Genomic DNA, 19210 nt, shown 5'->3' on the forward strand with positions numbered 1-19210 from the left:
CCCGGTGGGTTTCTTTCATCCCCGAAGTTTTCTTCGGCGCGGGCGGTGGCGCGTGGGTGGTTTCCCGTGGCAACAAGCCGGCGCCGGTGGCCGGTCGGGTGTGGGAAGGGACCGGGCTATCCATTCTGGCCAGAGAGACGGTCATCGATGGTGGCAACGGGGCGTGGTGGTTGTGGCAGCGGGAGACAGGACAGCGCGGTGGTGGGAGAAAGAGACTTCCACTTTCACTTAGCCGCAACGGGAGTGAGCATATTTAGGGTGATTGGAAGTGATTTTGGACTGCGGATGATGATTTTACTCCTTTATAGATTTTAGTACTTCGGCTAGGTGCGCCGTAAGGGAAGAAAACTGAAATTATCATCCCTTACGCTCAGATAGGGGATCGGTTAGAAATGCCCTAATGGATTTTGTTTGATGTATGGACCATAATTTCTTAAGTCTTTGAAACATGAAGAACGAACATTCTGCAAGCTATGTTTTTTCAGCGTGTGCAGTTTAGCAAAATGTCCAGCATCAATTAATTTTTTTAGTCGGTAGTTTATGTATGGAGTGAGATGAATATTAGGGGTCGACAGACACAAAGGCTTAGAATGGTCGCCGATGTTAGATAAATATGAGACTGCTTGTGAATAGACAAACCGGTTGTCAACCAATTAGCTGGCTCACTACAAGATATAGGGCACCAGAGCCTTAATGCTAGCCGGGAACTCCTCGAACTTGGATTCTTACCATCTTTGGGTGGCGAAGCTTCGCCGACGAGGTAGCCTGCCATGCCAGAGGCCATTGCGAGCGCATAAACCGTCTGCGAGATCATCGCGAACCCGAAGAATCCGGTGATCTCGAAGAGGTAGTGCGGGCAGGTGATGAACTCGAAGAGCCCGCCTTTGGGGATCTTGTACCCTGTATCGTTGTCACCTCCCTTCCTAAGTTGCGAGATGAGGAAGTGGTGGTAGAAGTTGCCGGCGATGCCAACGGCCAAGAGGAGGACGCCTGGGTAGAGGAGGTCCGTTGTATGGTCAGGGAGTTCGACGGCGAGGTGTCGCGCGTAGATCATGGTGATGGCGCTGAGCAGGTAGCTGGAGGAGATGGTGAGCGCCGTGTTGAGTAGCATGTTTCTACTGTACCCGTGGATGAAGAGTACCTTGTAAAAGAGCAAATTAAGTAGTGGTTTGAACTAAAACCAGGAAACTTATTTTGAAATGGAGGAAGTACTAGATTGTAATGGAACAATATTCATGCCTCTATTGGAACACGATTTGTTTTCAATAAACCTATAAAAAATTGGAGATCATCAAATTATTGTGAAGTTTAGTCCTCAGGTTTTTCTTTTAGGTTTCAACTACCATTGAACCTTGTTGAAAACACAGAGATTTCTCTTCCTTGATTTCTCTTCCCATTTTTCAGTCAAATGAGAGAAAATATTCAACTCTAATTCAAATAAAGTTTGATGAAATAAGTTTGCATTTTGTTTAAATTTGACTCAAATTCATGTGTCACCACAATCGATTAACCGAAATGCACTAAAATTCCTGATTTTCTTGTCAATTTCATCCAAGATGTGAACCCCACTTCTATAACATGTCTCGGTCAGGGGAAAAACATGGTTGAAGTACATGATTTCCGATACTTTTTGTGGCACCTAAAGACCAGTTCTTCGTTAGTACTCTCTTTGTTCAGAACTATTTGTTGGAGAAATGGATATATCTAGACGTATTTTAATTCTATATACATCTATTTTTGTCTAGTTCTCCGACGAGTATTTCGGGACGGAGAGAGTATTTTTTTTTCCCGAGTAAATCTTGAACAAGACCTTTACCTTGAGGACACGCTTGAGGAAGTGGACGGCGAGCGTTCCACGGCACCCGGCACGACGAAGGACGCCGCGGCGGCGACTAGCGGCGGCGTGTAGGCCACCAGCATCCCGTCATGGTCCGACAGCTGCGCGCCACCGGTGCCTCCCTTCTTTTGCTGCTGTCCAGACATGACGGGCCAGAACTTGGAGTAGGTCGTTAGTCGTCCCGCCTAGCTTCTAGCACCCCAGTGCTGGCCACCATGGGCAGGCACCTGCGCTCGCCCAACCTCCCGCCCGCCCTGGCAATCGGCCGGCGCCGCCCGCCAGGCTGGTGGACGCCTCACCACCGGAGAGGGCACGGCCAGTTCAAATATCGGCGGAGGTTCGGTAGCCCGCGCGTTCTGCTGGTCGTGATGGCGTCACAGTGGGGACAGGGAATGACACCTAAAGTGTGATCGGGTTGGTACAAGGGGCCCCGTCAGCGGGCAAGTGCATGGAGACCAGTGTGGAAGACAAGCGGGCTCTGGCTGAAAGCGGTGTGGGCCCAGAGTCCAGCCGTGGCTCGGCTTCTCCCCGTGCTGGCCAAGTGGAGGTGGGGCCTCCCGCCTCGGTGACGCTGCCGCGGTGGCATGGTTCCCACGCGCAGCAGGAGGAGGCCAGTGATCATGCCGCCTCGGATCTGGCACGATCGGCCCTGGCGTTCCGCGTCTGGACAATTCAGTTGTCCACATCCGCGGGGGCCCGCCACATGCAATCTCTTGTATCACCACAGGACGACGCGGATTGGGCATTGGACATGCAGCAAATGGAAACTGAGCATGCAGAGCCAGCAGATCCTGTGCACGAAGACCAGCCCGGATTGGGGGAGGGACCGGATCCCATGCAGCTCTCGCCTCCCTCGTCCAATTGCCAGTGTAGCTCGGAGGCAGCCACCACCGCGCATTGTATGGGACAAGTGCATGAGTTGGACACTTTCCTGGTCAGCCTCTCTGAGGAGGTTCGGTCCCTAACACACAATGGGAGGGGGCCCACTCACAGCAGGAGTCCCAAATGGCTGCATGCGCACGCCTTGATGCATTCCCCGACGAAGCTTCCGCGGCAGCGGAGGCAGGTGGGTCTGTCTACACCCAGGCGAAGCGTGCGCTTGGCAAGAAGAAGGGCCCATGGCTCGGCGGCAAGCAAGCAACAGCAAGTGATCATCCACAATCTCTGATTAGCCCACGAAGGAGATACAATTGGCGATGAGGCGCTGCAAGCATACATCCGCCTGTTCGAGCAGCCGCTGAATGATACCCACATCGTTGCCATACTAGCGCTCTTTGGTTGGGAGCCGTCGGCCCTCCCGATGCAGGACGAGGTAGAAGGAGCGAGGGTTTAACACCCTTTCCTCTGGTTGTTTTTGCGGGCTGTTTCTATGGCCGAACAACCGATAAAAATGCTGTTGTGGAATGTCCATGGGCTCAACTTGCCGGCGAGGCGGCACGCTATCTTCCAAGTGGTGGCCTCGGTTGACCCTAGCATCGTGTGCTTCCAAGAAACTAAGTTGGAGGTTGTAACGCTTGAGGTTGTCAAACAATGCCTCGGTAATAAATTTGAGAGTTTTTACTACCTCCCGGCGATTGGGACATGCGGCGGCATTTTGTTAGCTTGGGACCCGCTTGCGGTTACATTGTCCAACCCCCACCTTTCGGAAAACACGTTGTCCGCCCTTGTGCAGCCCTTGGGAGCACCAGTGTGGTGGCTAATGGGTGTGTATGGACCATCCTCGGAGGATGTGGCCAAAGTAGAATTCATGAGGGAATTGGTGGAGGTCCAAGAGCTTTTGGCTGGCCCGTGGTTGTTGGTTGGCGACTTCAATCTTCTAGTCAACCCGGAGGATAAGAACAACGACTCTGTCAACCGCCACATGATCAGCCGTTTTCGGTCCAAGCTTAATAAGCTGGAGCTCAAGGAGATATACTTGAATGGGAGACGCTATACGTGGTCCAACGAGAGGTCCAGGGCGACATTGGAAAGGATTGATCATGTGTTCGGGACGAATTGTTGGGAGGATTTATACCCTTCTAGCTTCCTAATGGCGGTGAGCTCAGCAGCCTCAGACCACTTCCCACTTTTGGTGGACATGCACGCTGACTTCCAATATGGGAAACGCTTCAAGTTCGAAGCCTTCTGGCCCAAGGACCCGGGTTTCATGGAAACGGCGCAGGAGGCGTGGCACTCCACATCATCGGAGGGCAACCCCTACATGGTGTTGAACAATAAATTGCGGGCCACCGCAAAGCACCTCCAAAGGTGGAATGACAAGTGGATTGGCAATATACTTATGCAGATTGCCATTGGCCTAGAGTTGATATTGGTTAAGCTAAACAACAACTTGGAGAGTTGGAAGATAAAACTTACCTAATTTAGTTTGTTTCAAAGGGATATCCTTGTGTTGTGTGTTAGTTGAAGAAAGATGATATCTTCATCGATTAGTCCCTGTGATCAGTTGTTGGACCTATTGTCTTATCAAAACTTGATTTGAGTATGGGCTATCACCAAATCAAATCAGTACCAACGATGTTCATAATGTTGTCTCACTCGTGGTTGATTCCTCGAGCCTACACCATTATATCTTTTGGTCTAAACAATGCTATCACCTGGTTCACATAGTTGTGGAACTTCATCATTGGGAAGCCTCGATGGATTGTTGTTGAGCCCATCAGCAGCATTTTGTCTCCCCCATGATTCATGTTGAACATCAACCTAGTGTTGAAAACTTTGTAAGCAATGCATTCGTGTTTCGTTCATGAAGCTTATGCTTGGATGGAAGAAGTGACTTCCTTGAATTCATGTGCATTTGGTGCAAGCTGCCGCCGTGAGTTTGAGAAACATTGTTTTTGTTTCCTTTGGAATCATCCCAAGTTAGATATGCAAGTGCGAAGGTATTATATGGTTTGGTAGATTAATTACCTCCACTCCATATGTATTCCCTAGCACACCAAGCCACTGATTGATTTGCTCAAGGAGAAGAAGTTCCTTCTTAAGAATCATGACTTATGCTAGGACTTCATTACCCTCGATGATGGTTCCCAACCTGAACTCGGTAGTGTTATATCATGAGACAACTACGTGGTCATGCTTGTCTGGGACAGCGTGTTCACATGTGTGTAGAAGAACTAGCTCATGTTTTGGAGCTTGCTATCGTAGTTCATTTCCCGAGAATCTCGCAACGTTATCTCGTCGATTTGTGTTGCAACTCTTCTTTTCAAACATGTTGAGTCTGAAGTATCCTGTTACTAACCAGATCTGAATCCCGGGCAGATATGATGGTTGGGACGTCCCCAAGAATTATAATATTGGTCTCTTTGTAACCCGCTAAAGTGGATGTCGTGGCCAACACACCCAGTCGGAAGATCTATTATTGTAGTATCCTGATTGATAAAGTAGGTCACCTCCCCATAAGCATTCCGTAGGATTTACTTCCGAAGTTATTCCTTATGGATTCTTGTGTTCCCGAAATCCGACCTTTTACTTGATGTTCTAGATACCAAACAATATCAATAAATGGGCTACGCTAGCACACCAAGGAGAACATTAGAAGCGGAGTGCTAAATGTCTCTCGGTCGATCCTCCAGATTTTGATCCCTTGGCCTCGCTAAGGTGAATTCTGAGAAAGTGTTACCTTTCTTTGCATCTGCATCCTCCACCATTATTCATCATGGTAGTATGTTGTGTTGCCAGGATCCTTGACACGAATATTGGTAAAACTTGTTGAATATGGGAATGCTCAAGGTCTTAAGAGCATGCACAATCACTAGGATTTATCGTCGGCATTAATTGGGATCCACTCTTAGTTTCCTTGGTTATGCTATAACCTTTCCAATAGTGGAATCTCTCTCTACTGTTGGGTTCTCCCCAGTTACTAGAATCATTCCCAGCATTTGCATTTTGTTCTCAGCTTGCATCGCCATTGTTTCATCCTACTATGGACTAGCATTCTCAGTAATTACTGATCAGGATCATCTTCAAAGTGGTCCTACAACGGGTTCCATCCATTTCCGATGATAAGCAAAAATCATCCCTTGTGTTGTCTTCAACAAGGTAGTCAACATGATCCATTCTAGTCCGGGTATGCCATCCCTTCGTACTCTGCCAACCGATTGTTGTGATTTGCCTTAGGCTGGTATAAAGAGTTCCAATGATCTCCATATCACAAGTAATTCTTTTTGCCACTTAAGGGAATAATTCTACGAGTCACCTTCCCTAAGGCACCCCGTCATGGAATCATGGTAATTTTTCCTTGCTACTTTGAAACCCTCGTCAAATTGTTTCTTCCGTCCCTCCTGATGCATGTTTTGCCTCTCAGCTCCAGAGATGTTTCTATGTCCCATTCTGTGAGTTGATCTTGTGATCATTAAGATGATCCTAAGTTTCTCGAACCTCACGAAGATTGATTCTTTTAAAATTCTTCCTTTCTACTCGTTGTCATGTTGGATGTAGTTCTCAAAGCAAGACGTCACGATCAAGGTGATGCAGTGAATCAACACCCTCGAGAAAGACATCTGGATCGTGAAGATTGTGTTAGCTTGTGTCCCTCTGTCTTCTTACCTGACGACTTGAATCTCCGGACGAGATTCTTGTTTAGTGGGGGTGAGTTGTCACAGCCCTAGAATACCTGAGTGAAATAGTTGCAACTGCACTCATGCATCATGTCTAAAATTTCTGAAAGTTGAATTAAGGTTTGTTGAAACCCTCAGAATTCAGTTAAAAAATAACCAACTTTAAAATCTTCTCAAATGAGTCCAAGAAAATGTTCCTATTATTCTATAAAAATATTAGCAAGAGGTAAAATTCAAACCAATATTTTTAGGAGCCCAGAAACATTTATTTTGGCCATTTGAATTAATCCAATAATTATTTTCTTTGGATTTATATTTAATATATATTAAATATAACTCCAATAATTCTAGAAGTTTGTGAGTGGCTTTGTGTATATTTTAGCAAGCCATAATAACCTACAGAATTTATTAAAATGATTTAGTAGCTAAACTAAATCAGAATAGAGGAAATGAAATAGAAAAAGAAATACAGGAAAAGAGAGAGAGAGAGAGAGTTAGTACCTGGCCTCACCTATGCAGTCCACCTGGTTGGCCCAGCCAACTGGCCCAGTCCACCACCGCAGCCCCCTCTGTCGCCTTCCTCCTCGCGCCAGTAGGCACGGGCGTGTGCCCGCAGTGCTCTAGCATGCGAGCGGCCACCGACGGCCACCTCCTGCTTCTGCCGACGCCCTGGACGACTCCAGACGACGCCACGCACCCCCCTGGAATCCTCTCGACCTCTTCCCGTGCTTCTCCCCTCCTCTGTCTTTCTCACGCGCAGCCGCCCGAACATGTCGTCGCGCCGCTCGCCGTTCCCGCGGCTACCGGCCACCCCACGCCTCACCGACGCGCCTAGAAGCTCCGCCACCTCGTCCTCGACCCCCTTGCTGAGCTACACAATGCCGGACGCCTCAAAGCGCCGCCCCCGACGCCATCTTCTTCCTCGGGTCGCTGAGATTGCCTCCGCCGCCCCGCTCGCTTCGGACCTCCTCCGAGCTCGCTGTAGCCTCTGCTGCAACCGCTGTGAGCTCACGGACCGAACCCCTCTCTCCCCGCGCTCTTTTGCTCTCTCTAGACCGTGCTACCACCAGATCCGAGCGCTCCTCGCCGCCGTTCATGTCGCTACCGTGGCCACGGCCCTGCAAGCTTGCACCCGAGCTCACCACTGCACTCAGTACATCCCCACAAGTCGAACACGGCCACCCGCTGCTCCTCATGTCGCCTGTAACGCCATTTCGAGCAACGGTCGAACTCCGGCGGCCGCAAAAGAGCTCGCCGCCGTCAGCTCCGGCCACCCCAGTTGCTGCCGCTTGTTGCTTTGGATGCGCCACACTCCCAGGAGCCCGTAGGAGCAAACTGCGCATCGAATGGTGCCCCGTAGCGAGTGCATGGTGCACCTCCGCCGTCGACCGTGGTCGTCGCCGGTGAAACTCCGGTGGCTGACGCGGCACGATTAGTTGGGTGTTAATCGTCTTTAGTTAGTGACATGTGCCGCTGACGGATGGGCCCCATGCCCTAATTAACCTCAGGTTTTATTTCCTGCTTAGTTTAGATTAACCTAGCGGGACCCACGCGTCAGAGTTGACCCTGCGGATGTGGTCGTTGACCTGGCCCACCGGTCAGCGAGCTAAACAACCCGGTGGCGCCGACGTGTGGCCCCCACACGTCAGGTTTGACCTGGACCGTGCCCCGTTGACCTGCTGACGCAATGCTGAAGTCATGCTGACGCAGTAAATAGTTTCTGTATTTAAGATAATTCAGAAATTTCAGAAAATTGCCTAAACTTCTAAAAATCATAGAAAATCAACTGTAACTCCAAATGAAAAGATTAATATATGAAAATGATCAGAAAAATCCAATCTATCCATCTGTACCATTTTCATGCATGTTTAAACAACTTAACCTTGTTGTTTAGATCAAAACATGATTATGCACTTTATAAGTTCTTAGTTTGAATTTGAATTTGAACCTTTGGTTCAAATCAACTCAAACCTTTATGTTCTTAGCTGCATTAGCTCAAATCATAGCATATTGACATGTCATGATCATGCATCATATTATGCATTGCATTGATTGTGTTCTTTCTATGTTTGCCGGTGATTGTTTCCCCTCAGTAGACGTATGTTCCGATGATGAGTTCGATGACACCGATGAAGAGCTATATCATCTTCAGAAGTGCCAGGCAAGCAAAACCCCCTTGTTCATTCTGATACAATCCTACTCTCTTGCTCCTGGTCTCTTTTACTGTATTAGTACAATAACGATTCAACTGTTACATGTTGCAGTAGTTGAACCCCTTTTCCTCTACATGACCTGTCATTGCCATAGTAAATAGATGAAACCCACTAGCATGAGTAGGAGTTGTTTGAGCCCTGATGTGCCTACTCATTCATGCTTGTTTGTCATGCCTGCTACTGCTTAGAGTTGATTCATGTCTGATTCATCGGGGATGGATTGGAATGGTGATGAACATGTCCTACTGCGTGTGAGCTAAGTGTGTGAACACGATTTGGTAAAGGTATCGATGAGAGGCCATGTAGGAGTACATGGTGGGTTGTTTCATTGGAACCGTCCTTAAGCACCGAGATCTGTATGTGTGATTTAAGAACCAGCTACTACCATGCATTGGGCCCGAAACCAATGGACCCTCTCGGCTTCTTAACCACCCTAGTCTTCTGTCCAGGAGTTGCAACTAGTTTCTGGTGTTTATAGGATATGTGTTGGTGGCCGTGTGTAGCGCTGACCCTAAGGGTGGGCTATGATGCGGTAGATACACCGTGGTCGGGTATGTCGGGCGCCCGTTTTGGTGTCTCGGAACCCTGAACACATCGTTCGGGGCCGTAAGTCGAAACCTCGGCCGGACTCCCTGCGGATGGAACCTGGATAGGCGATAAACCTGGACTAGAGACTTGAGTGTTTAGGTAGGCCGTGGCCGACACCCTCATTGGGCTTCCGCTTGAAGGTTGCCGAGTACATCTCGTGTAAACGGCAGTAAGTTGTGAGAGCGTGTATGAAGAAGTACACCCCTGTAGGGTTAACATCATCTATTTGAATAGTCGCGTCCACGGTAAAGGACTACTTGGTTGCCTGTACAATTCATAGACAAGTGAAAGTGGATACTCTAAAATGCGCAAGATAAGCGTGAGTGCTAGGGATGGCGTTCTAATAGGGAGACGGGAGCGGATCCATAGTGGTGTATTGTTATGGTGAATATGTGGACTCGTGTGCGCCACCTCAAAAGAGTTTAGGATAGCCACCGAGTCAAAACGGGCTTGCTGCAGTTAAACCCCACCATCCCTTTGTTGATAATGATGCATATGTAGTTAGTTCTGATGTAAGTCTTGCTGAGTACATTTGTACTCACGTTTGCTTAATTTATGTTTTGCAGAGAGACTTCAGTCTCGCTAGCAGTTCCGTGTGGTCTTCGACGTTTAGCTTGTTACCTCAACTACGATCTTGTGCCCTCGGCAGGGTCTTGTAGATAGTCAGGCCTCTCAGCCCTTTTTCATTTGTACTTGTCTGTACTCAGACAAGTTAAGCTTCTGCATGTGCTTGTTGCTTGTATGCTCTGTTTGTTGGGTCATGAGACCCATGTTTGTAATATCTGGCTCTTCGAAGCCTAATGAATAAATACTTGAGTTGTAGAGTTTTGTTGTGATGTCATGTTGTATTTACACATATCGGGCATATTATGTGTATGATTGAAATGCTTGGTATGTGTGGGCTCCGACAACCTAGTTGTTTATCCTTGGTAGCCTCTCTTATGGGGAAATATAGTCTGGTGCTTCCACTGAGCCTTGGTAGTCCGCTACAGCCCGGTTTACCGGAGTCCTGCTAGCCCAGTTACTACTGCTCCGGAACACTTAGACTGGCCGGCATGTGATCCACTTCGTTCATGTGTATGTCCCTTCGGGGAAATGTCACGCGGTGACTTCCGGAGTCCTACTAGCCTGCTACAGCCCGAGTTCCCGGAGTCCTGTTAGCCCAGGTGCTACAGCCCGGGTTCACACCCTGATGACCGACACGTTCGATGCTGGTTCATGTATGCCTGTCCCCGTAAGCTTGCGCCACTTTGGGTTCACGACTAGTCATGTCGACGTGATTTTTCTGTCATATGGATGCTAGCGACACTATCATATACGTGAGCCAAAAGGCGCAAACGGTCCCGGGCCATGGTAAGGCGACACCCATGAGAATACCGTGCGTGAGGCTGCAAAGTGATATGAGGTGTTACAGGCTAGATCGACGTGACTTAGAATCGGGGTCCTGACACTCATTTGGCTCCTAGACTCGGGACATCAGCCCCGATATGGCCTACGAGGCTCTGGTGGATTACCTGGAGGTATGGCAGCGACTGTAAGGGGTCCAGCTTCAGGAGCACGTCCCCGACGCCATTTCTTGGGCCTGGGAACCGAACGGACAGTTCTCGATCCGATCTGCTTATGTTGCATGGTTCGTTGGTAGGGAGGTGGCACCGACGACGGACTTTTCCTAGTGATCTCGGGCTCCTCTGAAGTGACGCTTCTTCACCTGGTTGGCTATGAGAAATAGGTGCTGGACTTTGGACAGACTGGCCAGTCGCAGCCTCCCGTACCAGGATGGCTGCCCGTTCTGTGACCAGGAAGTTGAAACTATTGATCACATCTTTCTGATGTGCGTGTTCGTTAGAACGGTTTGGAGAACTCTGTGCTCGGCCTTAGGGAAGCCGCAGTGGTCCCCAATGGCCCAAGACACCCTAAAGGATTGGTGTGTAGCGAGAACGTCAGGCGTTCGTAAGCCGATGGAGTTACGGGCGCTTCATACCCTAGGGCTTTGGGAGTTGTGGAAGCACATGAATGCAATTGTTTCGACGGCGCTTCTCAATCACTACAGCTGGTAGTCGGGCGCATCGTCACGGAAGGCAAGGCTTGGCAGCAGGCGAGCTTATTGAAGGGCGAAGTGGATAGCATGCCCGAACTTCTGGTAGGGTGGGTAGGTAGTGAGTAATCCCAATCACCGCGTTTGTAGGCGGAACGGTGGATTGTAAATTTAGTGTTGTTGTTACTGTAGCGTTTAACACTCTGTAACATCAATGGCGGTTGAGGCTCCCCCTCTCTTTTATAAAAGATGATACGCACACTCGTGCGTATTCGAGAAGAACTTGGAGTAGGCCATGTGCTGGCCGCGGAGCTCGGAGAGGCCCACGGACGCCAGTGACGCGAACGACACCACCGACATCGCCGTCACGATGGCCGACGCCGGCGGGGGGTACAGCAGCGACGGCCACATCTCTCTCTCTCTCTCTTGTCCACTTGGCCTTGGTGTAGGAGCTAGCACTGGATCGACCCTTTTATTTAAAAATTGATTTTCGGTGTGTTCAGATTTTCTTTTCGGTGTGTTGAGATGGGAGCATGTTGAGGGGAGCAGGCGCGCCTCTCGTTTCCATCTAACTCTCGCACACCATCGGATGGCCCGGGCCCGGAGGCCCACATATGCTCTTGACTCATCAATTCGCAACCACCGCTTCGACCTCCATGTCGTCAGCGTGGCGGCGCTCGGTGAGGCGCCGCGCGCCCGTGAGCGACCGGGAGGTGGGCCGGCGGGAGCTGGGTCGTAGGGTGGAGGAGCTGGAGGAGGCGGTCGAGGGGCTTCGTGGGGAGAAGAATGCGGCGGAGACAGACGAAGCGGCGCTGTGCGCTGAGCTGAACGCGGAGCGCGGTGCGGCGGAGTCCGCGGCGCGCGAGACCATGTTGATGATCGAGCGGCTGCAGCGGGAGAAGGCGGCCGCTCCCCTGGAAGCGCGTCAGTTCCGCCGACTGGCCGAGGGACGCGTCGAGCGCGACCGGCAGCTCCACAACGAGCTCGCGTCGCTATCAGCCCTCGCCGGCGGTTACCTCGCCCTCCTTCACGCCCACGGCATCCGCCCCGCCGACGAGAACTGTTACCACGAGGAGGAGCGTCCCGGGGAACACATCGAACCGGAGGTCTACAGGGAGAGTAGCGGCGCCGGCGGCGAGAGTGGCATGAATGTCATGGTGATCAAGAAGTCGGTCCCGCCGCCTCCTGCGGAGGAGTTGGAGTACACGAAAGACATGGGGTGCGCGGCCGCGACGAAGGCTGTGGCTGTTGAGTACACGGAAGAGGAGCGCGTGGATGGTGCTCTGGAGCTGTACGCGAGGGTGGAGGCGCTGGAGGCGGACAGGGCGGCCACGCGGAGGGGGGTGGCGGCGCTGCGAGCCGAGCCAGCGCGAGTGGTGCTAGCAAGGGAGATGGCACGGCGCCTGTGCCGTGAATCCGCGGCCGTCACGATGGTGCAGAAGCCGCGTTTCTCCGTGGTCGCCATTTGCAAGGTACTTACTTACTAGCAGCGTGCATGTATCTGTTCCACGACTCAGTCTTTCTCTGACGCTATTAATATATCTCCAGTTCACAAAGTTTATTTTGTAGTAACTTCAAATTCATTTAATTTGTACAGTGTTTCTTCTTCATGATCCTAAAGAGCAAGAGATGTTTTACGGCCAGGTCCGCACAACTGGCGCTTATGTCTTTGAGTGGCAGTTTTCTCGCCATGGAACCTGGGCGAACGTTCCCTGAATCTCTCTCTCTTTTTTCTGGCAGAAAGTTCCCTGTATCACTCAGGCTGACGTTTGGCCTGTCGTCGGCGCTCGGCATGCTTCTGCTTCTGGAGAGATTCACCGCTGCACTGCACCGCCGCCGGCGATCACTGTTGGACTCATAGCAGCTGTCGATAGGTGGCTTGAATCTTTGCATAGCTTTGTCTAGTTTTTTTCCTTCAGAACATCAGGTGTCCACTGACCAGACCACACGCTCTTTTCATGACGTAACGAACTCTCCTTGCATGTTGGTTGTGAAGCTTTCCATCACGGAAGGATGTACTAACAAGAATGAGACGTCTGAAACAAGCGTGGGCTCAGCACGTCTTTTTTCACATCGCGGAAATGACCAAAGTAGTAAGCCGCGTTTATGTATAGGACCGCCGTACGTGTGTGCATATGCATGCTGCCTGCAAAATTAATTCGCACCGTTTGTTTTGGGTGGGTCAAAGGTACGCGTGTGCGTGTGTTGTGTCTCATGCATCCTCCATCATAACTCACGCCATAGGCTCCCATGACGCCACGTCTCGTGGGCAACCACCAGAGCATAAACCAACGGCCTGAGTACCAAGGAGATGCGCTTTAAATAATAGGGACTCCGGCTCCATTCATAAAATGAAATCACAATAGTTTACACATCAGCTCACTGAGAGAAACATTTTAAAAATGATTCTAAAAATAAAAATAATAGCAGGTCTCGCATAACTATGTTCGAAAAGACATCAAAGGAGACAAGAGAGGTGGGTTGTGTGGCTCAAAAGCATACCGGTGGAAGTGGTCATGGTTGACATTCCTGAGTGGTTTGCTACAGCACCAGTGTGTGACCCACTGTCTGAGCCAGCCTGAGAGCTCCGATGAGATCCATTATCCTCTACAAAAGTGTTATCACCCTTTTCAGCGTTCATAGACACCTGATTGTCAGCGGGTGGGATTGTAGGGTTAGAATCATCAACTGGTATGCCTGGGGTTCAACTTTAACTTGGATCCTGAAAAGCTTCCCATCAATCCCAAAAAATGTGTCCTCGGATATCTTGGTGTAATATTGCAAGGTATCCTAACCCTAATAGTTTCATAGAAAAAAAATTAGAAGTTGTGTTGTCAATCCATATCTAGAAGCACCCCAAAGGTGGAGATAATCTGGTCCAGGATGTGTCAGTCGCATCATTTGGGATTGAGCTTTCTCAATTTCAGCCAAATTTTGTGCGACTTGGCCTCAACTTCAATATTACTTTTTCAGACCTCTACTTTGACAGTAACATTATCCTTTTGCAACCCAAACTGGGGGTATCAAGCAACTTCTTCAACTACTATTTCAGGAGGGAATTTGACTAGAAAAGTCCATCTATCTAAGGCATTGATTGGCCTGGTCATGTAAATATCTGCAATTTCCTTAGACAGTTCCTCCTTGGAGATGTCACCAGACTGAATAAAGACAATGACAACATTCTTAACTGACCCCAGATGTTGAAAATTGACATCTGGAGTATCGAGGTGGTAAAAACCAAGGCCTGGAGTAGCACTGCCTACAAACCTAGCTGAAATGTGTGGTTTCTTCCCAACAGGGCATTCATCCTCTTTATGAGTGACTGTCTTGCAGATAAAATAACTTTATGGCTTCACACACTTATTCATGTGGTGCCCGGGTCTCCACAACTGAAGCACACCACATATGCATATGGCATTGTTGCTTGTGAGCTGTGTTGGAATTTCCTCGTAGAGGAGAGGATGAAGTAGTATAGTAGAGATAAGTATTTCTCTCAGTTAAGAGCCAAAGTTATCAATCCATTAGAAGAACCACACAGAACCTCGTTAGCGGCGCATATGCACACATAATATATTTTTTTGCAAACAAGGGGGTTGTCATTCCCCTCGGCGGTTATTTGCAAGGATCAAATCTTGTAATGGTAGGCAAATAGATAAATTGCAAAATAAAATAAACTGCAGCAAGGTATTTTTGTGTTTTTATATATAATAAAAGTAGACCCGGGGGCCATAGTTTTCACTAGAGGCTTCTCTCTAGAGCACATAACATACGGTGAGTAAACAAAGTACTGTTGGGCAATTGGTATAAAAGCACGTAGTTATGATGATATTCAAGGCAATGATCATATATATAGGCATCATGTCCGAGACAAGTAGACCGACTCCTACCTGCATCTACTACTACTCTTGCACTCATTGACCGCTATCCAGCATTCATCTAGAGTACTAAGAATAAAATAGAGTAACGCCTTAAGCAAAACGACATGATGTAGACAAAGTAAACCCAAGAAATATGAATAAATCCCATCTTTTTATCCTTAATGGCAACAATACAAATACGTTTCGTGTCTCTTTCTGTCACTAGGATTGAGCACCGCAAGATTAAACCCATCACAAGACACCTCTTCCATTGCAAGATAAATCAATCGAGTTGGCCAAACCAAACAGATAGATCAGAGAGAAATATAATGCTATAATAATCATGCATAAAAGAATTAATTAATATTTATGAATAATCTGATCATAAACCCACAATTCATCGGGTCCCAACAAACACACCCCAAAAGAATATTACGTCGGATAAAACTCTAAGAACATCGAGAAGAACATTGTATAGAAGAACAGGGAGAGGGAATAAGCCATTTAGATACTAGCTATGGACCCATTGGTCTGTGGTGAACTAGTCACGCATCATCGAAAGACGGCAAGGATGATGTAGAATCCCTCTATGATCGATTCCCCCTCCGGTAGTGTCGGAAAAGGCCTCCATATGGGATCGCGAAAGAACAGAAACTTGCTGCTACTTCTTGAGCTTGCATTATTATTTTTTTGAAGAGAAAAAGGGTGATGCAGCAAAGTAGAGATAAGTATTTCCCTCGGTTAAGAACCAATGTATCAATCCAGTAGGAGAAACATGCAAGTCCCCAATATATGCACCTACACAAACAATCAAACACTTGCACCCAACGCGAAAAAGGGGTTGTCAATCCCTTCATGGTCACTTGCAAAGGTGAGACCTGATAGAGATAGATATAAAAGATTACCAAAATGTAAAGTAAATAAATTGTAGCAAGGTATTTTTGGTATATATATCTGAAAATATATAAAGGAAAATAGACCCGGGGGCCATAGGTTTCACTAGAGGATTCTCTCTTGAAGGAAAATAATGCGGTGGGTAAAAAAATTACTGTCAAGCAATTGATAGAAAAACGCAAAGTTATGACGATATCCAAGGCAATGATTATGAATATAGGCATCACGTCCATGTCAAGTAGACCGACTCCTGCTTGCATCTACTACTATTACTCCACACATCGACCGCTATCCAACATGCATCTAGAGTATTTAGTTCATAAAGAACGGAGTATCGCCTTAAGTAAGATGACATGATGGTGAGGGATAAACTCAAGCAATATGATGAAAACCCCATCTTTTTACCCTTGATGGCAACAATGCAATACATGTCTCTCTACCCCTAGTTTGTCACTGGGTGAAATCACACAAGATTGAACCCAAAACTAAGCACCTCTCCCATTGCAAGAAAAAAACAATCTAGTTGGCCAAACCAAACTGATAATTCGAAGATAAATACAAAGACATCAAATCATGCATATAAGAATTCAGAGAAGATTCAAATAATATTCATAGATAAGCTGATCATAAATCCACAATTCATCAATCTCGACAAACACACCGCAAAAGAAGATTACATCGGATAGATCTCCAAGAACATCGAGGAGAACATGGTATTGAGAATCAAAGAGAGAGAAGAAGCCATCTAGCTACTAGCTATGAACCCGTAGTTCTGTGGTAAACTACTCACACTTCATCGGAAGGGCAATAGGGTTGATGTAGATGCCCTCCGTGACCGAATCCCCCTCCGCAGGATGCCGGAAAAGGCCCCAAGATGGGATCTCATGGGAACAGAAGGTTACGGCGGCGGAAAAGTATTTTGGTGGACGCCTCTGGTAGTTTGGAATATTTAGGAATTTATAGGCCGAAGAATATGGTTGGAGGAGCTCCGAGGGACCCACAAGGCAGGGGGCGCGCCCTGCACCCTTGTCGTCGCCTCAGGACTCTTCCGACTTGGTTTCCAAGTCCTACGTGTATCCTCCGGTCCAAGAAAAATCATCATAATTTTTTTTTCTATTTGGACTCCGTTTGATATTTCTTTTCCGCAAAACTCAAAAACAAGGAAAAAACATAAACTATCACTGGGCTCTAGGTTAATAAATTAGTCCCAAAAATAATATAAAATAGCATATTAATGGATATAAAACATCCAAAACAGATAATATAATAGCATGGAACAATAAAAAATTATAGATACATTGGAGACGTATCAAGCATCCCCAAGCTTAATTCCTACTCGTCCTCAAGTTGGTAAATGATAAAAAAATAATTTTTGATGTGGAATGCTACCTAACATATTTATCCATGTAATTTTCTTAATTGTGGCATGGATCTTCAAATCCATAAGATGCAAAACAAAAGTTTAATATTGACATAAAAATAATAATCCTTCAAGCATACTAATAAAGCAATCATGTCTTCTCAAAAAAACATGGCCAAAGAAAGTTATCCCTACAAAATCATATAGTCTAGCTATGCTCCATCTTCATCACACAAAGTATTAAATCATGCAACCCCGATGACAAGCCAAGCAATTGTTTCATACTTTTAATGTTCTCAAACTTTTTCAACTTTCGCGCAATACATGAGCATGAGCCATGGATATAGCACTATAGGTGGAATAGAATAAGGTGGTTGTGGAGAAGACAAAAAGAAGGAGATAGTCTCATATCAACTAGGCATATCAACGGGCTATGGAGATGCCCATCAATAGATATCAATGTGAGTGAGTAGGGATTGTCATGCAACGGATGCACTAGAGCTATAAGTTTATGAAAGCTCAAAAAGAAACACTACTGTAGGATGCTGCTAACGCGACCCTACGATCAGAGACCCTTCGACGAAACTGTGTGCGATGCAATAATTGCAAACAGTGGTGTAAAAAACCCATCAAAAAAGGTGCAAAATGTTTGCAATGACGGATGCATCAAACACGGTTCGGATTTTAGTTGCGTGTGCGATATACATCATACAATTCACTCGGATGAACTGTTTGTGATTAGGCAACACAAAAGAAATGGTCAGCCAGATCAAGGTGTGTGCGATATACGGCATGCGGTTCACTCGGCCTTGTCGTAAGCGTGTGACCTCCGTGGCAACCGTTCTCTCCCCACTAGCCTCTTCGTGTACCGTGGCAACCGTCCACCGCCTCTTCGCCTTTCCCTCTCGATTTGGAACTACTGTTGCACACTCTTCCTCCCTCCATTTGCCTTAACCATTCCTTCTGCCATTGTTCAATTGTCTTCTCCATGGATGGAATAGGCCAGAAACGACCCCGTTATTCTTGCCCCGATCTGAAAGATGACATGGTGAAGGAACTCATTGATTGGTGCGACGTCATCACCTCGGCTAGCATGCCAGGTTCATTCAAGTCCATTCTCGACTCAACAAATAACATCATTGCAAAGAACCCAAGTGTTCAGGAGTGGTGTGATCTCCCCTATCTTCTTTTCCATGACGTTGGTCGCCGGCGTGGGGACGATGGAAGCGTCGCCTTGTGCAAGTTGATGCCGCTTGATAATGATACATGTGATGTTAAGATGCCATCGCTTGAGGGTAAGGCTTGGGTAGGTGCAAATGGAGATTGGGTTGTTTATATTGGGTATAACTGCGAGTGGGAACTTGTGAATGTGTACACTCGTCACCGGGTTCCACTAGCAAAAATCACAGACTGCCCTGAGGTTGAGCACACAGAGGATCTACGTACGTTCAAATACGATCAGGGTGACTATCGTCTATGGAAGATAGCAATTTGTCGAGTACCCAATCGCTCTTGGGATTACAAGAACTATGAAGTTGTTGCTATCTTCGACAAGCTTGTTGCCGTCCTTACTTCCACGCCTCGATGGATATTGATCAAGAATCAATTTTTGTACAGGGATGAGTACTGTGATGCAATTCAATACGAGGGTATTGTGTTTGCTGCCACCACTCGTGGCATTGTTTTTGCATGGAATCCTTATGGTTTCGATACGTTTATCTTCCACCGTAATTATAATTGTTTCATCCACATGCATGCGGGTTAGCTAGTTCCCCTTTACTAATTAACCTTCTTGTGTTTCCAAGGTCCTATGAACATTCGACCACCTATACTTGAAATTTTTTATAACCAAGGGGGAGATGACGATGGT

The 19210-nt window shown here is 47.5% G+C and overlaps 1 protein-coding gene and 1 pseudogene across 3 annotated transcripts; one reads left to right on the forward strand and one right to left on the reverse strand.

Moving 5' to 3' along the window:
* Positions 1-665: 665 nt before the first annotated feature.
* LOC119357848 lies at positions 666-11843 on the reverse strand (annotated as a pseudogene).
* LOC119354534 lies at positions 11777-13255 on the forward strand. Of its 3 annotated transcripts, XM_037621254.1 has the most exons (3): positions 11780-12701; positions 12827-12873; positions 12970-13255. In XM_037621254.1, exons 1-3 carry the CDS (start codon positions 11844-11846, stop codon positions 13088-13090), a joined length of 1026 nt encoding a protein of 341 aa, XP_037477151.1. In that variant the 5' UTR covers positions 11780-11843; the 3' UTR covers positions 13091-13255. The 3 variants fall into 3 exon arrangements, with proteins under 3 accessions (XP_037477150.1, XP_037477152.1, XP_037477151.1); XM_037621253.1 differs by having other exon boundaries at positions 11777-12701; positions 12827-13255; XM_037621255.1 differs by lacking the exon at positions 12827-12873 and having other exon boundaries at positions 11778-12701.
* The last annotated feature ends 5955 nt before the right edge of the window (positions 13256-19210 follow it).

The sequence above is a fragment of the Triticum dicoccoides genome, chromosome 2A (assembly GCF_002162155.2).
Source record: "Triticum dicoccoides isolate Atlit2015 ecotype Zavitan chromosome 2A, WEW_v2.0, whole genome shotgun sequence".
In the NCBI taxonomy this organism is placed as follows: Eukaryota; Viridiplantae; Streptophyta; class Magnoliopsida; order Poales; family Poaceae; genus Triticum; species Triticum dicoccoides.

Excerpts from the sequence above, each read along its gene's own strand:
- LOC119354534 (XM_037621253.1), top strand. The coding sequence starts at position 11,844 with ATGCTCTTGACTCATCAATTCGCAACCACCGCTTCGACCTCCATGTCG. Across the intron at positions 12,702-12,826 it reads CCGTGGTCGCCATTTGCAAG|TGTTTCTTCTTCATGATCCT; the intron begins GTACTTACTTAC and ends TAATTTGTACAG.